The 13,772-nt window shown below is 40.0% G+C and overlaps 1 protein-coding gene across 8 annotated transcripts in view; it reads right to left on the bottom strand.

The window, feature by feature from the left end:
* PLD5 (phospholipase D family member 5) overlaps positions 1-13,772 on the bottom strand; it is a 415,385-nt gene that overhangs the window by 179,697 nt on the left and 221,916 nt on the right. For all 8 annotated transcript variants that reach the window (XM_051820761.2, XM_070055590.1, XM_070055589.1 and 5 more), the window contains one exon: positions 5,712-5,823. In XM_051820761.2, the coding sequence (XP_051676721.1) occupies positions 5,712-5,823 (112 nt within the window). The remainder of the gene's footprint in view (positions 1-5,711; positions 5,824-13,772) is intronic.

The following is a 13,772-nucleotide window of genomic DNA, read 5'->3' on the forward strand; positions in this document are numbered from 1 at the left end:
AGCCCACGGTTCAAAGCAGAAATTGCCGTAGAAATCAGAATATTTTCTTACACTAAAAATAAGTTAGAAATTTATGTCATAGTAACAGGTTAAGAGATGCAGCTAAACTAGTACTAAGAGGGAATATTGTAACCTCCCATTTCAAGAAGAGAGTGAGTCAATATTTTCTATGTTTACCTACAGAGTGAATAAAACTAACAAAAATTTAAGCAGTTTTGTGACAGAGTACTGAAATTTAAAACAAGATCCAAGAATAATTAAAGAAATTTTATCTTCATCTTGCTATCAAACATAAAAATTAAGTCCAGACCTAAACAAACTGAAATCTGAAAGATAAAATAATATAGCATACAGAAGAAATGAAACTATTATCATGGCCTTATAATGACAAATATCTTTTATACAGGATGCAATAGGCACAAAAATAAATAATAAATCAGATTTTATTAAAATTAAGAACTTCTATTTATCTAGAAACTTAATTAGAACAGTTAAAAGACAAGTCTCACATGGGAGATGTGATATATATATATACATATATATACACACACATATACATGACAAAGGATTCAAATTCAGAATATTAATAATGGTCCAATAAGACAAAAAACATAAAATACCAATGGTCAAAATACTTGAATGGCCACCTTACCAAAGAGGATATGGTAAATACACATAAAATACACTCAACATCAAGAACATCATGAGGAGCTGTCAGGGAAATGAAAACTAAAGGGACAATATGATACAAAGTCACCAGAACAGCCAAACATACACAAAAAAAGAGTGCCAAATTCTGTGAGGGTATGAGTCAAATCCAAAATGCAAAGTTCATATATTGCTTACGGAAGCCTGTATGATACAGCCTATGTGATGTCAGCAATTCTAGCCCTGGGTACACAGGCAACATAAATTTTTATATGAAAACAGCAAAATGGCATGCAGAAGAACACTTAATAGGAAATTCCAAGATGGTGGAATAGGAAGGGAGCTTCCTGCTCTAGGTTAGGAGACGACAGTTTTGTTTTGTTTTGCTTTTAAAGGTACAGGGAGAGTGCAATCTCAAGCAAGAGAGAGAGAGAAAACTGCAGTGGAAATTCAACAGAAGGAAGCCATGTGGATCTATGTGGAGGGTGTGGACACACAGCAGAAGCACAGACACAACTCCGGACCCTAGCAGCTGAGAGTCTGAGTGCCAGCTTTGGAGACTGAGGCGAGACCAGGCTGCAACAAAGACACTGGTAATGCAGCTGTCAGGCGAGCCTGGTGTGAGCTCGGCCTAGAACCCTGTAGAGGACAGGGTATCTTGACAATCTAGAGGAAAGAAAGGGGTGCCATTTTGAACATATGTAACAGCTGTGCCAGCTCATGTCTGCATGTCCAGCAACCAGCTGAGAGGAGATGCCAGAGTCTGGCTGGGAAAATTGATGGGGGCTTGATACCCATGTAGGATTGTGAGATACTCCCAGTCTCCCAACACATCATGGGCTCTGGGCTCAAACTGCCTTGGCATAGCGCCCATGGGCAGCTGGCTCTGGGAGCATCTCCACTTCTCTGTGGATACGACAGACTAGCTGGGTAGAGTGGATCATTGGCATCCCATGACTGTGGAATCCTGTTGTGCTGAGGCTGTGGGAACACTGGGACTGTATGACAGGGTGCAGGGTGTAGCTTGGTCTCTGCACAGTCACTGTGAGCAGCTCCACATGCACAGAGCTCCCTGACAGCCTGGGGTGGGTTATTACAACAAGATCCGAGCTCACACTGAGGACCACACAGATTTTTTTGTGTGGTTCTTATGGCAGCACAGATGAATATTGCACCCACTAGGTCTAGTGCCAGGGCATTGGTCGCCTTGGAGGAGAACTAATTTCAATTCTTTTTACAAGCTATTCAAAACAATTGAAATGGAGGGAATCCTCCCAAACTCCTTCTATGAAGTCAGCATCACCTTAATTTCTAAGCCATAAAAAGATAACAGAGAAACAGAACTATTGACCAATTTCCTTGATGAACATGGACACAAAAATCCTCAACAAAATATTAGCCAATCTAATCCAACAACACATCAGAAAGATCAACCACCTAGACCAAATGGGATTTATCCCTGGTATGCAGGGATGGTTCAATCTTTGCAAATCAATCAATGTGAAACATCACATTAGCTAATTGAGGAAAAGAACTATGTGATTATCTCAATAGATGCACAGAAAGCATTTGATAAGATACAAAAACCTTTCATGGTGAAAACCGTAAGCCAATTGGGTATTGCCATTCATTGCATATACGATACTCATCAGGCACACTCACACACATACATGATTTAGGTGGTGGTGTTAGTTGGTAATAAATACTTTGTAGATCTCTTTATTAGTGTGTGGAGATCAGACGATGGGAGTGGATGGTGATATGGCTTGAATCAAGTATTAAAGACCTGCAATAGGGCAGTGGATATCTTGCGTGATACCTAAGAGTGAGCAAGATGGAGGGGCAGATGTAAAGAGTGAAGGTTGGAGTTTGGTTTCTGACATGAGTGACTGGGCAGATAGCTATTCAGGGAAAGGGACAGCTGTTGCTGCTGTTGTTGGGGAGAGGAAGAAAACAAGCTAAGTCCATACATCATGCTGAGATGTTCATGGAGCGCACTGGTGGAGATGCACCATAGGTGAAATTAGGGACACCGGTTAGTAAAACTCTTCTTTAATTCCTCTGGATTTAAAGATGGCAATTGGTATTCCAAAGCATCCTAACTTGAAGCCACATTTTGAGATCTGGGAACAAGGTTTGCCTTTCTGACACCTGGATCAAGGAGAAACAGGAGATCTGGAACGTCACCCAGCCACAAAGGGCTCTGTGGCCCTGAGCTAACTACCTCATATCTCTAGCCTGCTGAGCCCTTGCTGGATCTACATCTTCACTAAATGCTTACCAACTACTGGGAGGCTCCACTTTTACCATTTTTCACATTGCATTCCATTAGCTTCAATATTCAGTAATTCTCTCAAGTTTTACTGCTACTTATTTTTTGTGTATTATTTTTAGATAAAACTTCTGGAATTTTAGTAAAAAGCTATAATTTCCCCTAAAAATTTAAATGACAATGTAAATAAGCTTAAATACCTTAAGCCAGGTATTCAAACACAGACCTAAAAGAGTGCCATAAAATATTATTTATAAACAGCACTGCTGTCAGGGCCAGTGCTGTGGCTTAGTATGCTAAACCTCCACCTGTGGTGCCAGCATCCCATACAGGTACTGGTTCCTATCTCAGCTGCTCCTCTTCCAATCCAGCTCTCTGCTATGGCCTGGAAAAGCAGTGGAAGATGGCCCAAATGCTTGGCCCCTGAACCCACGTGGGGAGACCTGGAAGAAGCTCCTGGCTCCAGATAGGCCCAGCTCCAGCTGCTGCAGCCATTTGGGGAGTGAACCAGTGGATTGAAGATCTTTCTCTCTGCCTTTCCCTCACTCGGTCTATAAATCTACCTCTCAAATAAATAAGTAAAATCTTTAAAAATAAACACTGTTATCATTTAATACATTTATTCCAAAGGATGAGACTAGATAAATGTAATAACTGTATTGTAAAGGTTTCTATACTTGTGTATACAGTTCATATTATGTGTATTACTAAAAGCCAGATAAGCCTACTATAGATAAATAGGAAATAGCAATGTGAAATGAAAGACCTGTTTACTGCTCTACTAAAGGAAAGGAAAAATCATTTGATTTCTAATTTTAGTAAGAACTCTTATTATCAACAGATTAAGGTGTAGTAGTATATAGGTATTTATGTGATTGCATTGTGCGAGCTTAGAAATGTAAATACTTCCTTTTCTCTATCAATGACTATAACTAAGCTTTAATTCACTGTTCATAATAGAAATGCAAACCAGGATTTTACCCTTAAATTTAAAAGCTAGAGTATATTATCTGTTTAGAGTAAACAAATATGCAGCAACACCTAATAAAGTCTACTATGTCCTTTAATACCCCCTAGTTTTAAGTTTTGGTTGAGTTCACAAGATTGATCATGGACTATTGCTCATAGATTTACAGTCAATAAATAATATAATTCTCAGGTTCCCTACCTTATTCCTAACTCATCTGCCTTTTCAAATCAAACTCAAAGCAGATGTAAGAAGGCTCCATGAAAAAAATCACTTGCAAATATAGTCACCTTCAGTTGACTACAGTAATGTATTCTTGAAAATATGCTGGATAATGAATTCTCAGGTAGTAGGAACCCAGTTTCACATTTTTAAACGGGAAAAATAAAAATACATATTTAAGCCCTGGGGACTGTATTTACCAATCCTCTGAAGCAGGCATTTTCTGGCTTTTCTAAAAACACTGTGCTGTAAGAGTTTTCAGACCCACTGTTAGCTCCTAAGTTTTCTCTACTTCCCTATGTGTAGAAAACAATGTTCTGCGGGGTGATGGATACGTGTGTGGCCAAGCGTATGTCTTCTACATGATTACGTCTTTCAATACACTTTGTCACTTCCAACTTTTCTTCTTCAATAGGAAAAACAACTAGGACTTCCTCACTTGCTTCATAGTCTCTCCTATTTGTAGAAGGTATTTTCACTTAATAATATAGGCAAGATGAGAAGAAAAAGGCACAGTATGTTTAAACAACAAAAACATGAGATGTAGTCATCAGGTAAAGCGCCAAAGCTCAATGAGGCCAATGTCTGGACCCTCTCTTCCATTCAAAGCTTCTACATTTCACTAGTTCGCACGTGCCTACCCTTGTTACAGCCTTCCAGTTCAGATAGTAAATTCCAGGTAAACATTTGTATAAGTCATTAAAAACTATTTGGAAGTGAGAATTCAGTTCAGTTGGAGAAGATTATGCCAAAATCAAAGTTATTTCATGGGGTGATCATTTAGGGTAGCAGTTAAAATACCACTTGGGGATGCCTTCATTCCATATCACAGCACTTGTGTTTAAGTCTAGGTTGCACTTCTGATTCAGCTTCCCGCTGATGTGTACCCTGTTAGGCAGCAGGTGATGGCTCAGGTATTTGCGTTTCTGCCACACATGGGAGTTCCCAGTACTTGGCTTCAACCTGGCCCAGCCCTGGTTGTTGTGGGCATCTGAGGAGTGAGCCAGGGGACAGAAGACATCTCTGTTTCTGTTTGTCTCTTTGTTCGCCTTTCAAGTAAATATACATCAGTAAAAGTTTTTTTAAAACAAGTTATTTTGGAATTATTCTCTATATTAAACAGATTATGACATAAACAGCAAAATGGCAATATAAATGAAATTCGTCTGTGGAGTTACCTTAAAATTTGTGAGTCAGGCTGTATTAAATAGACTCCTAGACCTGCCTATATTGTTTCAAAAAATACATAGCATGAGGAGGATTTTTTGGGGGAGAAAGATAAAAATAGAAATCCACTGTTTGCTAAGATCCAGCTGTTACTCAAATCATATCACTTAAACATTGAGAGGAAAAATTTTTCTTTCTAGTTAATTGTCATTTTCTGGTTAGGTTACTTTGCAAAAACTAATATGCAAAAATACTAGTTTTAAAATCCCAGTAGCACTAATTAATTAGTTCCTTAATTTAAAAGCTATAATTGAGCTATTTTTCAAAGGAGAAATAAGAAGTGTACCAAGTAAAATGTGGTATTATCTTAAGTAAAATTAAAGGTATTTTAATAGAATGCCCGTTGATAAAGTAGCATATTAACCTTGGTCTTACCCTTTAATTTCAAGGCTTCTAATACCTTTGAGTCAGCTGTTACATCACTTACTAGCTTGATTTCAATATCTTGAGAGGTCAATTGTAGCAACTTTTCAAAAAGACGCTGACCCTGGGAAAAATATTCAGAAACAAAGAAAATCAGAAATACTGACTTACAATGTATACCATTTTAAACAATTGTAAGTAAACTCATTAAAACTTAAAGCATGCATTCACACTTTAAAAGGTAAGTACTTCCATAACTGATACTCAAGATTCATAAACTTCTTTCCAAAGTGTTTATATAGAATAGATGCATTAACTATTCTGCCTTGTACTGCACGGTTCAGCAATCACAATAATAAATTCAAAGCTATAATGCAAATCCACCCCTTTATTCTTACAGCTATAGTTATCTACACATGAAGAGGCAGTGGAGAATATTAAACAGTTGCATTTGGGTCCAAAGAGATCTGGATTCCAGCTGGTTTTCCAATTTACAAGCTATGTTTCTTAATCTTACTAATCTTCCATTTCTTCCTCTGTAAAACACACATTAATATTTCCTTCATGAGGCTTTTGTGAGATTAAAGGAGTTAACAGTAACTATCCTTTGAGCACTAGCTATTAAAGGGGGAATTAAGATTACTAATCAGTGATTTACCTGACTTTATCTTGTTTAAACTTCTCTTACTGAATTTGACCAACATTCTGCCTAAAAATATCTGAAATAAAATATAAAGGTTTTCCATACAAAATTTTAACAAGTATATGATTTTTAGAGCTTTAGTCTTCTGGATTCTCCGATTAATGGAAGTCCCTAGTCACTACATTATGCCACAGGAGTGGATTGGAAAGTCAGCAGATTTATTCTCCTCTGTGATTTTTTATGAACTCTCTCTCCCTATAAAAGGGAACTAGTCTTCTTTCATTGATTTTCCAGTTCTTTGCTACTGGGCCATAAACACAAACGCCTGTAGGGACCAGACTGCCCATTACGCTTTGTTCTCAAAGGCACAGAAGAGGCAAAGTCTCATTTTACTTTGATAAGAAGAAACTATTGGCATTTACTATACAGAAAGGATGTGGTGGGGCCTGTGCTGTGGCACAATGGTTTAAAGCCCTGGCCTGCAGCACTGGCATCCCATATGCATGCCTGTCCTGGCTGCTCTACTGATCCAGCTTCTGATCCCTGTTCATGTGCCTGGGGAAGCAGTGGAAGGTGTCCCAACTCCTTGGGCCCCCGTGTCCACGTGGTAGACCTGGAAGAAGCTCCTGGCTCTTGGCTTTGGATTGGCTCAGCTCCGGCCATTGCAGCTATTTTGGGAGTGAACCAGCAGATGGAAGACACTCTCCCACTCCCCCCCTCCCCCTCAAATAAATAAATCTTTAAAAAGAAAAAGAAATGATGTGGTAAATAGGAAGACACAGCAGAGGAAATGTGAATGCAAAGCAGTGACTCCTGAAATTCAGTTTTAGAAAAGAGAAACATTAAAAGTCAAGACTCCAAGGCTTTGGAGTATGAGGAGGAGGGGGCTGGTGTGCCTGTAGCAGGGTGACAGCCAACAGCAGCCAGGAGGTCTGGCCTGATCCAAGTGTGCTGTGACCTGGAGCTGTCTGGCACTGTCAGAGGTCCACAGCCCCTGAGAGCTGGAGGATGGAGTAGCAGTTACCCCCATGTTAAGCATGGAGACTTCCTTTTAGTTGCACTAAGTGCAGAAATAAAGGTTGCCCAAACCAGAACTCCTCAACAGCAACGCAATCACTCGTGTCCACCCAATCCTGGAGGCGGCCTCACCCTATGTCAGATACTCCTGTGTGGTATGTTGAACGAATCATACAGTTATACAATTCTGCTAAAAGGAGAGTGAAGGAAGGGAGAGAAGGGGATGCCCATCTACAGTGCCTATGTAACTTATGAATCCAGGCAGACGTGAGGGCTTGGATAGTAAGAGACTCAGACTCATGATGCTAGAGAAAATCCACGTGACAGGGCTTTGGAGCTCTTCACAGACAGACACCTTCATGTTCAGCTTCAGCCCTTCTCCCAGAATGCACTATGCTGCCGTCACACGCTGTGGAAGGCCTGGGGATGTCTGCATGGCCTAGAATGCTACAGCCCAGACTTGTGTCCATCACATGTTCTCAGAAGTCTGCATTTTCCCCTCTCACAGAGAAATACTTGATGTGTTTCCTGAGACCCCGTGGTTCATGGGGCAGTATTTTAAAAACAACTTCATTTACATTTGCTCTTAGTTTACAGACTATGTTTAATACATATGAAACACTAGACATCATCTAACTCTGCATTCCTGCCTCTGCGTCAATTACGGACTTGTACTGCATTAGTTTGTGAAATTTAAAACAAAGAAGAGCAGAACTCTCAAACATGAATGAAAATAGAAACTTCGAGACCTACAGAAACTGGCAGACTATTGTTCTTTTTTTTATTTTTTAGTGTGTTCTGATTACTTACACTAAACAATCCTAAAACTCTAATTCCAGTGCTCACTGTGATGAACCTGGGCTTGGGCAGAACTTCTGTGCTTGGGCTTGAGGTTGAACTTCTATTAAATCTCCTGTTTTCACCATGTTATCTCCCTAATCATTTTTGCGAAGACGTTTAAAATGCAGTAACTTCCAAAGGTATTAAACACTTGCTCTATGTAGAGATCAGCAGCTAGGTTTAGTGCTTTCTAAATTAAATTCACTCATCATTTTTTCAATAAAGGAATAACAAAAGCCTCTTGGCTTTTATACGTCAGCAATTTGAAATCTTGCTCTTCCTGATGAAAAATGTTAACCAGTATTTCAAACTTAAATAAATCATCTCAAAGATAGTGGCTCAGGCATGCTGACCTACTTTAAGCTAATTCTTTCTTTTTTGATGAAGTCCGTAAAAACCTTATGATGGACTGAAGAGTCCCAGGGAGGAAGCTATAGGCCAGGAGGCAGAGATGCAGCTTCGGGCCTTGGAGCTTTTCAGGAGGCTGTTTAACATAGGAGGCACTTTTGATCCCATAGGGGAGAAAACAGACCATTTCTTCTACTGCTGGAGGTTCACATTTGGGCTCATAAACCCAATGGATAAAAGACAAATTAACAGAAGTCCCGAGTTTTAATTACCTACATATACACGTGTGCATGGGAGCCTCAGAAAGAAGTGAAACTGAAGGTTTTTTTTTTTAAGATGTATGTATTTACTTTGAAAGGCAGAGTTACAGAGAGGTAGAGAGGTAGAGAGAGAGAAGTAGAGAGAGAGAGAGGTGTAGAGAGAGAGGTGTAGAGAGAGAGAGAGGTCTTCCATTCGCTGGTTCATTTCCCAAATGGCAGCAATGGCCAGAGCTGGGCCAATCTGAAGCCAGGAGCTTCTTCCACGTCACTCACATAGGTGCAGGGGCCCAAGGACTTGGGCCATCCTCTACTGCTTTCCCAGGCCATTGCAGAGAGCTGGAATGAAAGTGGAGCAGCTGGAATTTGAACTGGAGCTCATATGTGATGCCAGTGCTTCAGGCATGTGACTTTACCCTCTATGCCACAATGCTGGCCCCCTTGTATATCATCTTAGGAAAATAGTTAAAAGGGGGTTTGGAGACTCTGGGCAGGAAAACCAACTAATGGGATATGAGGGGAAGAAACACTGGGTACATGGGATATCTTGTTATGCAGACAAGAGCCTCTTGGTGGTAGAGTTGTCTCCAGAAGTAGCTCTTCTGAGTATGGAGAAACATTTTGCAAGGGCAAATTCCACTATAAATGTAAACTTCCTTTACAACAGGGGAAATTATACTCTATTTTTATTCAGTTAGGGAATTAAAGAGTATTTTCTGTATCTATTGTTTATCAATTGCCTTTGCCTCAAAATAATCTATATGTCAAAGGGATATGCTTTGGGGGTAGCATACTGCATATCATTCAATGCTAAGAGAGTAGGGCTCTGATCCTGTCAACCCAAAAGAACCACTGGAAACACTAAAATGCCCAAATATAATGTGAAGGGGAAACATAAAAAAATCAAAGAGAAATAAGAAAATCAGACTTGATAGAATTAATTCTGAGGATTATGTCAAATATAATGTTGTTTTTCAAGCTTGCTTTAGTAGTTTATCTCTTTGTTCAAATGAGAACTTAAACATATCTTGAATCAGTCTCTGTTCTCTTGTATATAATCTCCAGAAATCCATATAACACAGTTAGACACCATTAAATTTAAGCTTTCATCATTCTAAATGCCGTAGGATGTAGAACCCTCAGAATACTGGGATGTCATGCAAACTGAGAAAGTCATAGCTGAAGAATACTTTAGAGATCAATAGTCTGCCGTGCTCCAAATTTTTTTTAAAAAAGACCCTGAAGCCCAAGAAAATTAAGTATTGTACACATGGTCACATGTGGCAAAGGCAGGCCTTGAACCTAAATCTCTTGATTCAGTGTAGTTCTCTTCACATGACCATTTTGTTATAGTAACATTGGAAAATAAAGTGGAATTCCAGAAAAAAGATACCCCAACTCGCTCCCATCACTCCTTTAAGTTCCAGCTGGGGTTTATTTGACTCCCCCAAGCCAAGCAGTGCTGGGGCTGCAAGCACTTAATTACCAGCAGAGCTGGGTTCTGGAAAGTCCAGGGGCCTGCAGAATCATTACAAACCCAAGGCTAATGTCCCAGCACTGCCTGCTTTCTAAGAGGCAAGGCAGGAGTTGAGGCTGCTCCAAAGGCCTGGGACTGGAGTCTGCTCTTAGACTAGTAAATGATCTATGTAAATCTTCATTCACCTGAACAGACAAAGCCCTCAGTAATCTGAGAAAGTCAATCAACATTTGTAAAGCGACCTAACAAGAGGAGAAAAGATGCTTGACAAATGGGCATGGGATGATAGAGGCTACTGGATAAGACAGGAACTACACACAAAACACAAAGTAAGCTCTCAAGGATGGTCAAGGTGGCTGTTACTAATGCCCTGTGATAGCCAAACAAATTAAGGGTGTACTTAAAGAATAGTATGGCCATGGTTGAGTCCCAAATCACTCGCATGAAGTCCAAATGGAAGAAGCATTTCAAAACACACACACGGAGCCAGCACTGTGGCTCACTTGGTTAATCCTCCTCCTGCGGTGCTGGCATCCCATATGGGCACCTGGTTCTAGTACCAGTTGCTCCTCTTTCAGTCTAGCTCTCTGTTGTGGCCCGGGAGGGCAGTGGAGGATGGCCCCAGTACCTGGGCCCTGCACCCTCATGGGAGACTGGGAGGAAGCACCTGGCTCCTGGCTTCAGATTGGCACAGCGTGCCGGCCATCATGGCCACACTGGGGGGGTGAACCAATGGAAGCAAGACCTTTCTCTCTGTCTCTCTCATTTTCTATAACTCTACCTGTCAAACACACACACACACACACACACACACACACAGAAGCACACAAAGAGGTGAATATAAGAGGAATAGGAAGAGAAATGACTGATATATTGAGAAGATATAACATGCTGCAAATGAGCTTATTAAAAGAGAAAAAGAAATAAGGAAAAAGTCCACTGATAGTTGAAAGCAATTGTCCGGTTGACAAAAGATGTAAATCTACAAGTTGATAATCAATAATGAAGGTAGAACTGAAGTAGAAAGACACCTACAGGCATCCTTTGTAAAATTACTGGACCTCAGAAAAAGGAGGAATTCTTACAAACTTCTGAACAAAAAGGTGGTGATGGGAGTCACTAATCAAGGAAAATGGATTGGACAGACTGACATGTGCCTCACATCTGTGATACTAAGCTGGCCCACAATAGGCCAAGACTGCAGCACAAGAATCTTGCCCCTACTCAAGGACTTCTGTCACAGTGAACAAAAAAATATTCAAAGATATCTATAGGTTTAGAAACTAGATTGCCTCTTTAACCCATAGGAAGAATATAGTCAAGAAAGAACTCTAACCAAAGAGCGAGTGAACTGAACATCATCAAAAAAGACAAAGGGGAGAAGACACAAGTAATGAGCAATATATGTATATTGTATGTGTATATGTCTAAGTGTTTTATATACTTGCTAAACAGAAGAGACATAATACAGGAGAAGCTATACTGAGAATCGGTGACTTGCATTCTCATAGTGGTGAGGCTGCCCAAAAGAGGCTAAGAGTTGATTCTTGGGTAGAGGTGAAAGGATGTTACTCTTTTTATGACCAAAACAGCCTACACATGCAGAACGCACATGGTGTGTGTGTGTATTTTTTTTTTTTTACAGGCAGAGTTAGACAGTGAGAGAGAGAGAGAGAGAGAGAGAGAGAGACACACAAAGGTCTTCCTTCCTTTGGTTCACCCCCTAAATGGCCGCTCCGGCCAGCGCACTGCGCTGATCCGAAGCCAGGAGCCAGGTGCTTCTCCTGGTCTCCCATGCTGGTGCAGGGCCCAAGCACTTAGGCCATCCTCCACTGCCTTGCCGGGCCACAGCAGAGAGCAGGAATGGAAGAGGAGCAACTGGGACAGGATCCGGCGCCCCAACCGGGAATAGAACCCCGGGATGCCGATGCTACAGGTGGAGAATTAACGAAGTGAGCCGCGGCGCCAGCCCACACAGTATATTTGTAATACTGAAATTTTATGGGGGAGGGGTAGGATTAAGGAAAAAAGTATTTAAAAAGGTTATACCTGAGTAAGGAGAGATTAACAAAAAGGTTGAGGAACACTGATCTACAATGAACAGGATAAGCAATCTCTGTAAAAATGAGAGTAAGATTGAAGGAGACCTTAAAATACTACATGGGAAAAGGTAAGTCAAGATTATGCACACAATTCATGGAGATGAAAGCTATAACGTCAGATGTACAAAATAGCACAGCAGCTGAAAATACAAAGCACATATTAATAGAAATGCAGTTAAAACATTACTATAATATTTCAGACTACATCTCTACAAATTAGCATACACAAGAAAATAAATGAGGATACATGGAAAGTAAATGCTATCAGTGAGCTTGTTATATGCATACATTTATGCATGTATCAGTATACACCTCAAACTGCCTCAAAAATTTTATCTTTGAATATTTACAAAAAGTCTCTCCTACAACTGTCATTAGGGAAGTCTGAACAAAATTTATAATGAGATATTATATGGACTTCATTCTCAACTCACAATCTAATAGAGTGAGAAGCAGGCCATTAATGTGCAACTTGTAAAACAAATCTTACCTTCTCAGAAACTGAAAAATTCTCAGTTTATCTTTAAAGAGAAAAATAATAGCAAATATGTGTATTAAGAAAGCCATGAACAACAAAAGGAAGACCTTTCTCTCTCTCTCACTGTCCACTCTCTCAAAAATAAAATAAAAAAAAAAAAGAAAGCCATGAAGGGGCCGACACCATGGCACACTAGGTTAATCCTCCACCTGTGGCACTGGCATCCCATATGGGCACTGGTTCTAGTCCTGCTGCTCCTCTTCCAATCCAGCTCTCTGCTATGGCCTGGGAAAGCAGTAGAAGATGGCCCGAGTGCTTGGGCCCCTGCACCTGTGTGACCAGGAAGACGCTCCTGGCTCCTGGCTTCGGATCGGCGCAGCGCTGGCCGTAGCAACCATTTGAGGAGTGAACCAAAGGAAGGAAGACCTTTCTCTCTGTCTCTCTGTCTCTCTGTCTGTAACTCTACCTCTCAAATAAATAAATAAAATCTAAAAAAAGAAGAAAAAAGAAAGCCATGAAGGTAAATATCTCATAGCAAAACCATGAAATGAAGCACTACCTGGTTTCAGAGAGAAGTCTGTAAACACAAATGTTGGGTGGGAGGGAAGTTATGGTGGGGGGGGGGAGCCATTGTAATCCATAAACTGTACTTTGGAAATTTATATTTACTAAATAAAAGTTAAAAAAAACAAATGTCTACAATATCATAAACAAATTAAAATCACCATAATCATATCAATACAGTAAAGGATGGATAAATAGAAAAGGGAACTTATTATAAGATCTGAAAATGATATGAAAAAGTTTTAATCAATAACAAAAATGATATTTTAATTCAGTTTGAAAAGAAAAAAGTTTGATTTGGGACAAGAGAAAGGATCCTATTAGTAAATAACATATAAAAATATGTT

The sequence above is a fragment of the Oryctolagus cuniculus genome, chromosome 13 (assembly GCF_964237555.1).
Source record: "Oryctolagus cuniculus chromosome 13, mOryCun1.1, whole genome shotgun sequence".
In the NCBI taxonomy this organism is placed as follows: domain Eukaryota; kingdom Metazoa; phylum Chordata; class Mammalia; order Lagomorpha; family Leporidae; genus Oryctolagus; species Oryctolagus cuniculus.